This window comes from Condylura cristata, unplaced genomic scaffold (assembly GCF_000260355.1).
Source record: "Condylura cristata isolate star-nosed mole 26May11 unplaced genomic scaffold, ConCri1.0 scaffold00039, whole genome shotgun sequence".
Lineage (NCBI taxonomy): Eukaryota > Metazoa > Chordata > Mammalia > Eulipotyphla > Talpidae > Condylura > Condylura cristata.
The window spans coordinates 6,368,953-6,381,699 of NW_004567140.1; the positions used below are offsets into that span (position 1 = coordinate 6,368,953).

Genomic DNA, 12,747 nt, shown 5'->3' on the forward strand with positions numbered 1-12,747 from the left:
GGGGAGCAGAACAGGCAGATGTACTGAAATCCACTGCTGAGGGGAGCAGCAGGGAGACAGAAGAGGTCTGCTGCGCCCTGTGGGTCACTCCCTGGCCCGGGATTGAGCTCATGTTAGTGACTACCAGTAGCTGACTTTAACCCCTGTGCCACCAGGAAGGCCCACTCTTCCCTCTTTTTAATGCATTTCTCCATATCCATGGATCTTATACATTTATAATTAGATCTAGAGGTTAATTATTAGCGACCCGTTCACTTTTTTTGGCAAGAGCATCTCATGGGGTCAAAGTGTCATGAAGGGGAAATAAAACAACAGAAAAGCAGCCAGTTTAAGATACAAACAATGCTTTTATGAAGACACCCCTGTCCGTCATACAAATCCAATTTCATACAAATCTGGTGTCGAGGGCCCTCCCTGGTGGTGCAGCAGGTTGGAGCACTACACTGAGAAGCCAAGCCATGGCTGCTTCAGTGAGAGTCTGATCCCCACCCTGGAGCTGACCCACAGGCCCAGCAGATCTTTCCTGTCTCACCCACTGCTCCCCTCAGCAGTGTACTTTGCTGATCTGCCTGTTCTGCTTCCTACTGGTGAATCCTTTCACCACCCCTGCACACCTGGCCTGTATCACAGTTCTGTATGCACAAATAAATAAAATCTTAAAGAAAAAAAATCTGGTGCCTAGGGAACCAGAGAACCATTATTTCATAGAAATCCTCCTTTCACCACCCTAGACTCATGAGGGAATTAAAGTGATACTCTAAGTAATTTTCAGCATGGATAGTGACTTTTACTTAAATATTATCTGTTCTAACCCAAACTCTAGCTCCTATATGAGCACTAAAAAGTTATTCTAGACCAGAAGAATCCATGCCCCAGCTCCCCTTACTGCCTGGGTCCCTGTGTGCCTCCTCCTTCAGCTGGGAAGCTCAAATCCCAGGACCAGAGAGGAGATGCCCTTTCAGTTATGTTTTTCACACTAATGTAGACGTGTTTTATAAAAGTAATGGTGTCAGCCTTCCTAGCTCTAAAAAGGTAGGAACAATTTAAATGCTTGGCATTGATAAAATATTCTTCAAATTACTTAAAAATTCATATGAAGATACTATAGTTCTTAAATTACTTTAATTAATGTAGTGCTTTTCCTCTAATATCCCTACCTGATAGATGAGGGTGTTCTAAAATCTTTATCTATATTCATAAACCAAATCAGCTTCCAGGGACGACTCATTGATTCACACTGCGCATGGCAGACATTTTCACAAGACACGGCAGACCGAGCGAGTGTCCTGCTTTGCATGCAGTCTAGAGACCTGGCGACACGTGGCGTGTCTGGAATAATATTAAATTACACTGTCTAGAATCATTTCCATCTATTTTCACAGGGCTAAATTTTATCTTGGGCTAGGTATTAAACAGAACATTTCTAAAAGATACTAAAAGGGTTTATAGTCAATGAAATATTTTCATGGTTCAATGTTGCTTCATTTTTAATAATCGTGAAACACCTCAACTGATCTGGGCTCATTTTAATGACTTTTTCCCAGAACAGCTCTCTGGTGGCTGTGAATCACAGTTCACCAGCACCTTAATTGGCAAGGTAACTGCATAGGAAAAGGGCTTCCTTCTGAGCTTCATTAAGTTTTCATAAATGACAGTAGTTTCAACTTCTCACACTTAATTTTCTTTCAATTTAATAAGGACAGTAAGTACAAAGCCTCCATCAACTGGATTGGTTGGTTTTCTCTAAGTTTTCAAGTCTTCAGACCCCCTGACTTTTTCTTTTGGCAGGTCAATAGACATGCTGAGTTTTAGAAGGTTACCCGTTATTCCTTGAGGTTTTTAGTAGACGCTTATATTTATGATCTAGTGTAACTTTATATTCTCTTAAACAAGACGCAACAAAACAAGTAAACAATATTTCACTCTTGATATTTCATGAAAAAGCTAAAAGGCAGAGGAAGAAAAGCAGATAAACATAAAAGTAATCATGGGACCAAACAGAAAGACTTGGAGTCAGTCATAATAATTATAGCTAATGATAATACAAACCTACAAGATCATCTAGGCAAGAGGCACTATTATTTAAGTTCTTTCTGTTGTTTCAGCTAACTTTTTACTAAAGCCCTGTAAGAACACTTCTGTAAAGTACTTTTAGTATTCCCAGGCGATGGATAAGGAAATGAAAATACTGGAAAGTTCTATCTAGCTCAAAGGTCACCTCATCCCAGGAGCTTTGTAAGGCAGGGTTTTGCCCACTGCTTCCTGGTGCTCTTTACTGCTCCACTCTTAGCTACTGAGAATAGAGCCCCCTCCGACTTGAATATCTTTCCTCTTCTGGCGGACAAGACCACTCTGTTCTGTGTCAGATATTTTGATTTCCAACTTCGCAATTTTTTTTTGCAACATAAAACAAGTTCATCAAATGCAGCATTGCATTTCTGAATACCCCATACCTGAGATTGTGGAAGGCAACAGCAAGTGCTGCAGCCACTGTGATGGACAGAACGAATATGTAAGCATAGAAAAGCAGAGTGTCTGAAAGCCTTTCAAACGTATTAAGAGGCAGGAGGCCAAAAGCTTCTTCACATAGATACAGATTTGCATCAAAATCTCTAGGGAATAAATGGAAAACAACGTATTAAATTCAATACAAGACAAATAAACTACAAGTTTTCCCTCAAAATGATTCTGCAAGTTAACAGTGAAGGCAGAATGGCTTAACTTTTAAACTCCACACTGATTTACTATAAACAACTTAAACATAGATTTAAAATTCACTCATACCTTGTGGCTCCAAACCCAAATTTTGCCTTCAGGAATTTAAATATGTGCTCGTCTGATTTCAGGTTGAGAATTTTCTGTTGGTGGGGGAAAAAAACAAAAACTGTTATTTATGTCTTAGGCATGGTTTCCAGCTAACTTCCTATTGAATACATTTATTCAGTGTCCACTTTCAGTGGACTCTGTGTCTGTATGTAGTTTCAACCAGTAAATGTTCGTTTACGAGGTAAGAGCCATACACCTGTGTTTATGCAGAACTGGGAATTCTAAAGACAGGACTTCCATGCTCCCTCCACTGTTTTTTGTTTATTTGTTTGTTTGTTTGTTTTTTAAAAGCAGAGTCATGTTTTCAAACAACATCTTATGTTTAAGTTCAATTTGTAAAACAGATAAAAGATAAGTTTTTTGGTTGCAGAAGAAAGAAATGGCTGTATCCTGGTGAGTATAATTTTTTACATCAGAAAACCACTAATCCAATCACCTGGCCTATTTCCTATCAGGCCTGCTTGGCTTTAGAGTCTTTTGTCTGCAGGTACATCTGATATAAGACTCATTCCACAAAGACAATCTGAGACACAGTATAACTCTTAAGTGGTAAACAGGCAAATGCCAATGTTTATCATTAATGATTATAATTTTAATTCACATATTTTTTAAAAATTTATGGGCTTACAAAATCCATAGAACATAAACAGGTGAAAAATGTATCAGAGGGAAAATGAAGATAGAAAACAAGGGTTCAGAACTGAGGTGAACCTGAGATACGAGGTACGAGGCATACACCTGAGCTACACATTTTAGAACAAATGCAAACACAGAGCTAAAAGAATTTATGTTAATCACAGGGTCACAAGATTAAAACAAACCACTTGCTCAGAAGATCCTAGTATCCTAGAACTGAAACTTAAAAGAAATTTCCTTCTGGGTACAGTAAAAATAAGAAATCTCCTGGATAATTTTCCCTAATTCTCATTGTAGATGACTTGCAAAACATCATGTACATTTCAATAATTGTTCCTCCTGGGGGAGTCAAAACACAGCGGTCCAGGCAGACAGCTCTCTCTGTACTGACTCAGTGCAAGCCCAGATCGCTTACTATGTGGGGTGGGCAGATGAATGAACTACATACCTCTTTCGGCTAAGCCTACTTTTGAAAATGTTAATTATTCTGCTCAAACAAGCTTTTGACAAGTACTGTGAGGGATTTAAGAACATAAAGTAAGGGAACCAGAGAGGTGGTGTTTAGTAAAACCATTTTACTTATGAACTCCCCTATAAATGTCATATTATCTATTTTTTTAAGTACTGCAGTATAGAAAACTATCTTTAAAAAGTAGAATTTTTAGGCCCTCCCTGGTGGCGCAGCAGGTTAAAGCACAGCTCTAAGAAACTTAAGCCACTTCAGCATGAGTCAGTCCCAGCCCTGGAGGTGATCCACATGGCATGGAAGATCTCTCCTGACCCGCTCACTGCTCTCCTCAGCAATGTACTTCGTCAGTCAGCCTTTTCTGCTCCCCACTCTGTCTCTGGTGAGTTCTCACATCCCCCCTGCACCTCTGGCCTATACCCCAGTTCTGTATACATAAATAAACAAATCTTTAAAAAGAAGTAGATTTTTTTTTTTAAATTAAAAGGAATTTGCTAAACTTTTTAAAGGTTATTTAAAAAAAAAAAGCATGTGGCCCTCCCTGGTGGCGCAGCAGGTTAAAGCACAGCACAAAGAAGCTTAAACCACTTCCACATGAGTTCGATCCCGCCGGCCCCGGAGGTGACCCACAGGGCGCGGCAGACCTCTCCTGACCGCCTGCTGCTCCCCTCAGCAGTGTACTTCGTCGATCTGCCTGTTCTGCTCCCCATTCTGTCTCTGGTGAATCCTCTCACCTTCCGCATCTCTGGCCTGTACCCCAGTTCTGTACAAATAAATAAATAAATCTTAAAAAAAAAAAGCATGATAAATCAAAGAAATATGGATTGTGTTAAAGAAGAGTGAATAGAAATAAAGGACTAAAATCAAGAAAATATCCTGTTACTAAAACAAAGTTACTATTAAGTCTGAAGACTTCATTTTATTAACCTACCTTAACAATGTTGTTGAGAAAGAGTGTGAAACATAAAACCACAAATAAATGTAACAGAAGTTTTCCAAGCCTATTGAAGAAACTTCCAGTTTTCAGATTTTTCTAGAAAATAAAAGTTTTCATTCTTAAATTTTAATAGAATTTCATACACATTTAATAAGATTATTTGAGGATTTGAAACATGGAGTCATGTAACATGTAATCATGGAAACAGACAACATGTGGAGTATATAACCCAGAAATTGCTTATGAGTTTACATGATCTCAATATTTGCAACTTTCGGGCTCTCCCTGGCGGCACAGCGGTTAAAGCACCGCATCATGAAGCTCTCTGAAGCCACTGAAGCACGAGTTCGATCCCCCTCCAGGGAGCTGACCCACAGGGTGCAGCAGACCGTTGCTCCCCTCAGCAGTGTACTTTGTCAATCTGCCTGTTCTGCTCCCCACTCTGTCTCTGGTGAATTCTCTTACCCTCCACATCTCTGGCCTGTACCCCAGTTCTGTAAGCATAGATAAATCTTTTAAAATATATATTTGCAATTTTCAAATAGTAATTAAACCCCTTAGTAATGAGCAACATAAGCAGAGAAAATGTGTCTGACATGGAAGAGTGGGCCAGGGTGGTGGCACAACATTCTGAGAGACTGGTGAATGCGTTCCTGTAAGCAGCACATTCTTCTCATTCAAGTTAAAATGTTAAAATATTTTCTTTTATTCAACTTTAAATCAGTGGCACTCAAATTAGTATCTTTGGTTAATCCTTGGATGGAAATAACATTGTAATTCTCTAAAAATTAAGAAAAAGTCAGAAGGAAGGGTATATCTGAAAGTTTGAAAGCAGAAATGCTACAAACTTCAAAAGGAAAAAGCAAATAATGACACCAGTGATTTTTAATGGGAATTTGGTCATAAATTTTCCTTTGTATGCTGAATGAAAATAAGGTCCAACCAACTACAATTTAAAAAGTTACCTTGAGGGCCTCCTAGGTGGCCTAGGCATTAAGTCTCAGCATTATCACCCCTGTGCCCTGAGTTCAATCCCTGGCCAGGGAGTGACCCACATGGCACAGCAGACCTTTCCTGCCCCACAGTTGCCCTCAGCAGTGGATTTCAGTCAATCTGCCCATCCTGCTCCCCACTCTGGTGAATCCACTCAACACGCCCCCATCCCCACACCTCTGGTCTATATTCCACTTCTTCTATACAAAAACAAAAACACACACAAAGTTACCTTAAAAACAAAGAAACAAACAACAACAACAAAAAAAACCTACCTGAAGTTTTCTTGCAATTAATACTGAAAAATTAAAACTGATAAGCAGTGATCCAAGAATCATGGAATTAAAAAACTGAAGAATGCAGACCAGGAGTAAACCTGTGATCTGTATCCCATACAGCCAAGTCGCCTGCAAAAGCCAAAGATCAGATGGTTAAACAGGTGTCATCGAGAGACTACCCCATGCCAGCCTGCTGGTGGTTACTAGCTAGCTCCATCTCAAGTTATCAGTGTGTAGAATACAACCTTCCTTCAAGGAATACAGTCTAAGAAAGTACACTAAATCAATAGCATCTTTATAGCATCTTTTAAATTTTGTAATGTGCGTTAAAGAGCAAAAGGATGGAATAACATGAAGCAAAGAAAGCAAACAATGGTGTGAACATAGTCTACAAACAGGCAAACAGAGTTCTTAAGTCTTCAGTTCTTCCTAAACTCTCTTTCACTGGCTGTACACTGTTAAAAACTAGTGTTGTATTGTATTTCATTGTTTCCTAACTTTCAATACCGTGGACTTTAAGACTGAGTCATCCACTGCTTCATTTTATCTACGTGTGCCTAATTCCCCCACTTGACTAAAAACAACTCCTCGTTCTCTGTGACTTTATGGGACAACAGCAGGCGGTAGTTGCAGTGTGGTGGTCCAGGACAAGAGCGCCAGTCTCAACACCTGAACCACAGGGCTGGTTCTGGCATAAATCAGGTGTGTGACATTCACGTCCTAGAATGGTTTTATCTGTAATAGTGGCATAATTATACCTTCCTGAGAGATGCTGGAAAGATCTGGTAGAAGAGCCAGATGTGATGTATTAAAATACCTAGCACAGGGCCCTCCCTGGTGGCGCAGCGGGTTAAAGCACAGCACTGAGAAGCTAAAGCCACTTCCACATGAGTTCGATCCCCGCCTGCCCTGGAGGTGACCCACATGGCGTGGCAGACCTCTCCTGACCGCCTGCTGCTCCCCTCAGCAGTGTACTTCGTCCATCTGCCTGTCCTGCTCCCCACTCTGTCTCTAGTGAAGCCTCTCGCCGCCCCTGAGGCTCTGGCCTGTACCGCAGTTCTGTATGTACAAATAAATAAATCTTCAAAAAAAAAAAATACCTAGCACATAATAAGCACTCACTAAAGACAGTTCTTGCTATAGTAAAAACTGTTGACTGGCTAACACTGAATGAAAGAAAACTCAACCAACTTGAACACACACACACACAAAACATGCCACAAAAGAAGAAAAAAAAAGCCTAGCCTTTAATAAATAAAAAAGTTGGTACTCTTTTTTTTCACTTTAGACAATTACATATTCATAGCAGTATATGAAAAATGTCACTTTTAATCATCAGTAAATCAGATTTTTATCTAGTGTTGTTTTCTTAATCTCCAAGGAGACCTACATCAAGCTTTTAAAAGCAAGTCCTGAACCAATGGTTCTATTTTATGACCCTGTCCAAGCAAATCCATTCATTCCTCCAATATTTATTGACACTGTTCTAGTTGACATTGTTTTAGGCACTGTTGTTAATGGAAACTCGGAAAAATGGATATTGATAGATTTTAGGATTATGAAGGTAATATATCTCATTGTAGGACATATAGAAAATTCAGAAAAACATAAACAAGAAATAGTAATGGCAAAAATGGTAGGTTCTACTGACAAATATTAACCTCATAGTGCATGTGTATGATATTTTACCAACATTCTATTACTTCACATTATACTTGTAATCATCTCAATGACTACTCTGTGTGTGGGAAGATAATCAGCAAGTTGTGGACAAAGGAAAAGGACTTGCAGAAGCAGAGGTGAGCAGATGGGAGGGAATGCTGTGAAGGAGCCCTGTGGTCAGCCTGGGGGAATGACAAGCAGGGGGATGGAGAAGGTGAGCGGGTAAGGAGCTGGGAGGCTGGGATAGAGGGACCTTCATCCTCTCAAGTAATCTACAAATGTCTAATCAAACAGGCCTTTTCTTATGATAAATTCTTTTATCTCCTTAGTTCATGCCTTTCTTATATATAAATTATACCTAGAGAGATAATGAATTTAAGTCATGTACATAACCCTGTCTGAAAATTAACATGCCAGAGAAAACAATGCCTGCAAAAAAGAATTCTCTGTTTCTGCTATGTGTCGCCTCAAATGCAACTCCTTTTTCTGAGAAACACTGGCTATCTCAACATTTTACAAATCAAACTACTGGGGAGGCAGGTGGAAGAAACACCTACAAGGGACGCCTTTCCTACAAGTCTCCTTTCTCTGGTTTGAATTCTCAGTTTCATTATCTAGTAGATTATTTGTCTAGCCATCATTGAGACTTACATTTCAGTTAACATGTGAACACTTAATTTTAAAAGGTGATATAACATTCCACCAAATACCAATTTGTCTGCCATTAGATCATTTCAGTGTTTCCAGCCTTTTGTTATTATTGAAATGAATATATAATGAATATTCTTCAAAAAAAAAAAAACAACCTCAGATCATTTTATCTCATTAGTTCCTTATTTTGTTCATTGTTAAATCTCTATCACCTAAAACAATGTCAACTAGAAATAGTACCGCTCATAAATATCAGAGGAATGAATGTGTTTCCTTAGGACAGATTCATAAAAACAGAACCACTGGTTAGAGAAAAAATGGTTTTTCCCTTTTTAACAGCTTTATTGAGATATAATTCAAATGCCATAAAACTCACCCATTTAAAGTACAACATTCATGACTTTTAGTATATTAACAGGCTTGTACAAATATCACCGAAATCTAAGATAGTCTCATCTTCCCGAAAGGTACCTACCAGTTAGCCCTCACTTCTCATTCCCTGCTCTGTCAAACACCGACGGGCTTTGTCTCTAAGGGTACTCTGGACATCGCATGGAAATGGAGCCACACTGTAGTCTTTTATGACTGGATTTAAACCAGTGTTCTGAGAGTTTACGGTGGTACAGCCTGAGTCAATATCTCACTCTTTTTCTTGTTTTATGTGGCATTGTATCAATATACTACCTTTTATCGATCCATGAAGCAGATGATGGGCATTTGGTTGGTCTCCACCTTTGGCTCTTATGAATGGCATTGCTGTGAACAGTCATGAACATATTTTTTATGTGGATATAGGTTTCATTTCTTTTGGGTGTGTATACAGCAGTGAAACTGCTCAAACACAGGGTAACTCTAAATTTAACATTTGTGGGAATGCTGTTTTTCAAAGTGGACAGACCATTTACAAACCCCCAAATGGCATGGGGAGGTCCAATTTCTTCACATCTATATCTGCTTTTTCTGTGCCTCAATTTCAGCCACCAAAATGGGTGTAAAGTGGTATCTCACTGTGGCTTTGACTTGCATTTTTGACGACTAAAGATGCTGACCATTCTCTCACGGGGCTGTATGTGTCATCTCTGGAAGATATCTAAATTCCGTACCCATTTTTTACTACTGAAAGAGATATAGGAGATCTTTATATATCCAGAAGGCCTCTGATAAGACACATGATTTGGAAAAAAAGAAAGAAAGAAAGAAAGAAACATGATTTGCCATTATTCTCTCCCACTTTGTGGGTTATCTTTTTATTCTTTGGTATACCTTAATGAACAAATGTTTTAAATTTTGATGAAGTCCAACTCATCTATTTTTACTTTAGTCATTTGTGGTGTCTCTACGAAGACTTGGGTAACTTCAAGAGCAGGAAAAATTATTCCTACCTTTTCTTCTAAACATTATTTTACTTTATATGGTAAAATTTGTAAGTAAAATAACATTTTATTTTTTTATAGTGTTAGCTCTTATATTCATTATGTTGAGTTTGCTGTGCATGGGGGAAGGAAGGGTTCCAACTTCATCCTTTTGCATGTAGTTATCCCGTTATTCCAGTAGCCTTTGTTGAAAAGATTATTCTTTCTCTATGTAATTATTCTGGCACATTTATTTAAAAAAAAATCAGTGGACTGTATTTTTCTGGTCTCTCAATTCTAATCTACTAACCCATGTCTATCTTATTGCCTGTCTCACATTATTTTCATCACTGTAGTAATGGAAATAAGTTTTGGAACTGGTAAGTACGAGTCCTCCAACTTTGTTCTTTGTCAAGACTGTTTTGACTCCAAGATTGTCTGGATCTATGGAATTTACATATGAACCTCAGGGTCATCTTATCAACCTCTGTAAAAAATCCACTGGCATCTGAAAGAGACCATGTTGAATCTATACATCAATCTGCCAGCTAACAACAAAATGTCTTCTAATCTGTGACCACAGGAATCGTCTCAATTTATGTCACTCTAAAACATTCAGTGATGCTTTGCAGTTTTCAGGGGATAAGCTTGTATTTTGTTCAATTTATACCTAAGTATTTTTATTCTTTTTGATGTTATTCTTTCTAGTACTTTCTATCTCTTGTCCCCTTTTCTATTGAGATTGAGGTATAAAGGTTTTTTTCTCATTAATTTGTAGGAAATCTTTAAGTGTGCCAACTCATTCACAAACACATTTTTCCCCCAATAAAACAAGTTTTTGGTTTGCCTTTAGTGCTTTTTGATGTTGGCAGGTTTTTTTTTTAATTTTTTTTTTAAATTTTACAACAGTTTATTTTTATATCATTTTGTACATTTTTTTTTTCTTTTCCATCTCAATTGTAATGATGTTGGCAGGTTTTTAAAAGATCAAATAAGCAAACTTCTAGGGAAAAAGTACAGTTTGTATTACAAGATTGCATAGTTTTGTTAATATTCAAAAGAACACTGCTGGTAAGCAGCCAGAAAGGTAAAATTGAGTAGAACTGTAATTAGGGGTCCCTGGGTCACTGGTGCTATACCTGCCACTTCTTCCCAGATTCTATTTTCCAGTTAGGAAACAAGGAGCAATATAGGCTTTCTATGTAGAATAGCTGGAATTTTCTTCAATGGATCATGCTCATGCTCTTCATATCATTCATAATTAAACATGGTTAATATTTAACCTTCATAAAATATCTATATTCTAAACGAATCACATATATAAAAGTCCTGCAAACCCAGCAATCTGGCTCTGGAGTCTGCTGTCAACCACTGTGCTGTCTATACAAGAAGCGCCAGATACTTAGAAATTTGGTATTCAATTCAGCCAAGACTGTTTTTAATGCTCCAAGACCATTATGGAGTTTTGCTAGAACAAAAACCCTGTCCACATTTCTGACTGAAAACTTGAGATTTGGGGGGAAGAGATTTTCCATCACTCATGGAAAGAAACGTGCAGGTTCTAAAAAGACATTGCTTCTAGTCACACTAGATCAGAATCTGTGTTATCTTTCTCTACACTAATAATTTGAACGCTTGATATTATTTGAGAGCAATGAAAAAACTAGTGGTCCAAAAGTAAGATCATCTGCCAAAGTTTAAAAAGCTAGTTTTTTCAGGGCTAACACTAGCAGCTTGTTTCATGACTCAGAATTCTTCCATCTTAGATTTATTCCTCTTTACATTCTGATACTTATGACTACCTTTGACACCAAGAGTTTTAAATATTAAAATTGAAAAGTGTAGATTGATTATGAGATAAATTAGCTATATTATTTATTTGTGGGTGCCAAAATGGTGATTTTTATTCTGTATTGTACTGTTAAAAGAAATACTTGTTACAGAAAAATTTTTAAAAATCTAAAAAACAGGAAGAATATACTGAACATCAATCATGTAGAGCAGATTGCTAAAGCTTTAACATATAGCCTTTCAGGGCCTTGTCTCAATTTACTTTTCACTTTTTCAAAAAGGGAGAGAAGATAAGGGCTATGTATCTTCTCTCCCTTTTTGAAAAAGTCCGTTTTTATTTCACAATACCCTAGTGCTAATGCCTTAGGTCTTTCGCAAATTTTTCTTATTATACTACAAGTAATAAGAACATGTTTGATTATTTCCTTAGGATAAATATCCAGAAGCAAAAGTGTTGGTGAAAGGGAAACACATTTTTAGGCTTTTGGTACCTGCTGTGAAACTATAGTACGTAGATATTACATCTCATCCACAGTGTGTGAGTGAACACTCCCATCACACTCGCAAAAACCCTAAACACACACATCGAGACACACAAACACACACGCTCTTAACTTTGCCTTGCCCACCTCTTTTACTTACTGTATTTCAGCTTCCTGTCCTGTCCCCTCATACTCCATCCAAACTCTACTTATTTGTGGCCCTGCTCCTGCTCCCTACTTCTCAGACTCTTGCCAGCCTAAGAAGAACATTCTTCTCCTAGACTCATAGCACATAGTTACGTCGAACTGACATTTATCATCTCTAGCGACGCCACTGTCTCTGTCTCTACTTCCCAGCCCAGATGGACAGGGCGATGCTCCCTGTGGACAGGGCGATGCTCACACGTGGCTTTTTCAATAGTGTTGATCCACCCTGACCGACCCGTATACAGATGTGACCTACTGCCCCGTATGTGGAGAGATGGATGTGAGCGACTGCAGTGTCTCCAGATTTAGATTCAGCCCGTTTCCAGTATTATTACATCTCTTTGGACAGGGGACAAATGAGTGCAACTCTTATGCATTCGGCTATGTTGCTGCCTTAGAACTGGAGACACTGTTCTGTCATACTTGGCAAACACTTAAGTTTTTGTTAATTTAGGATAGTATCTAT

At 38.3% G+C, this 12,747-nt stretch overlaps 1 protein-coding gene across 1 annotated transcript in view; it reads right to left on the minus strand.

Moving 5' to 3' along the window:
* DPY19L3 (dpy-19-like 3 (C. elegans)) overlaps window positions 1–12,747 on the minus strand; it is a 62,798-nt gene that overhangs the window by 23,242 nt on the left and 26,809 nt on the right. Inside the window, exons 8-11 of the mRNA XM_004693598.2 lie at window positions 6,134–6,265; window positions 4,860–4,961; window positions 2,785–2,858; window positions 2,454–2,612 (exon numbers count right to left, since the gene is read on the minus strand). Coding sequence (XP_004693655.1) covers window positions 2,454–2,612; window positions 2,785–2,858; window positions 4,860–4,961; window positions 6,134–6,265 — 467 coding nt within the window. The remainder of the gene's footprint in view (window positions 1–2,453; window positions 2,613–2,784; window positions 2,859–4,859; window positions 4,962–6,133; window positions 6,266–12,747) is intronic.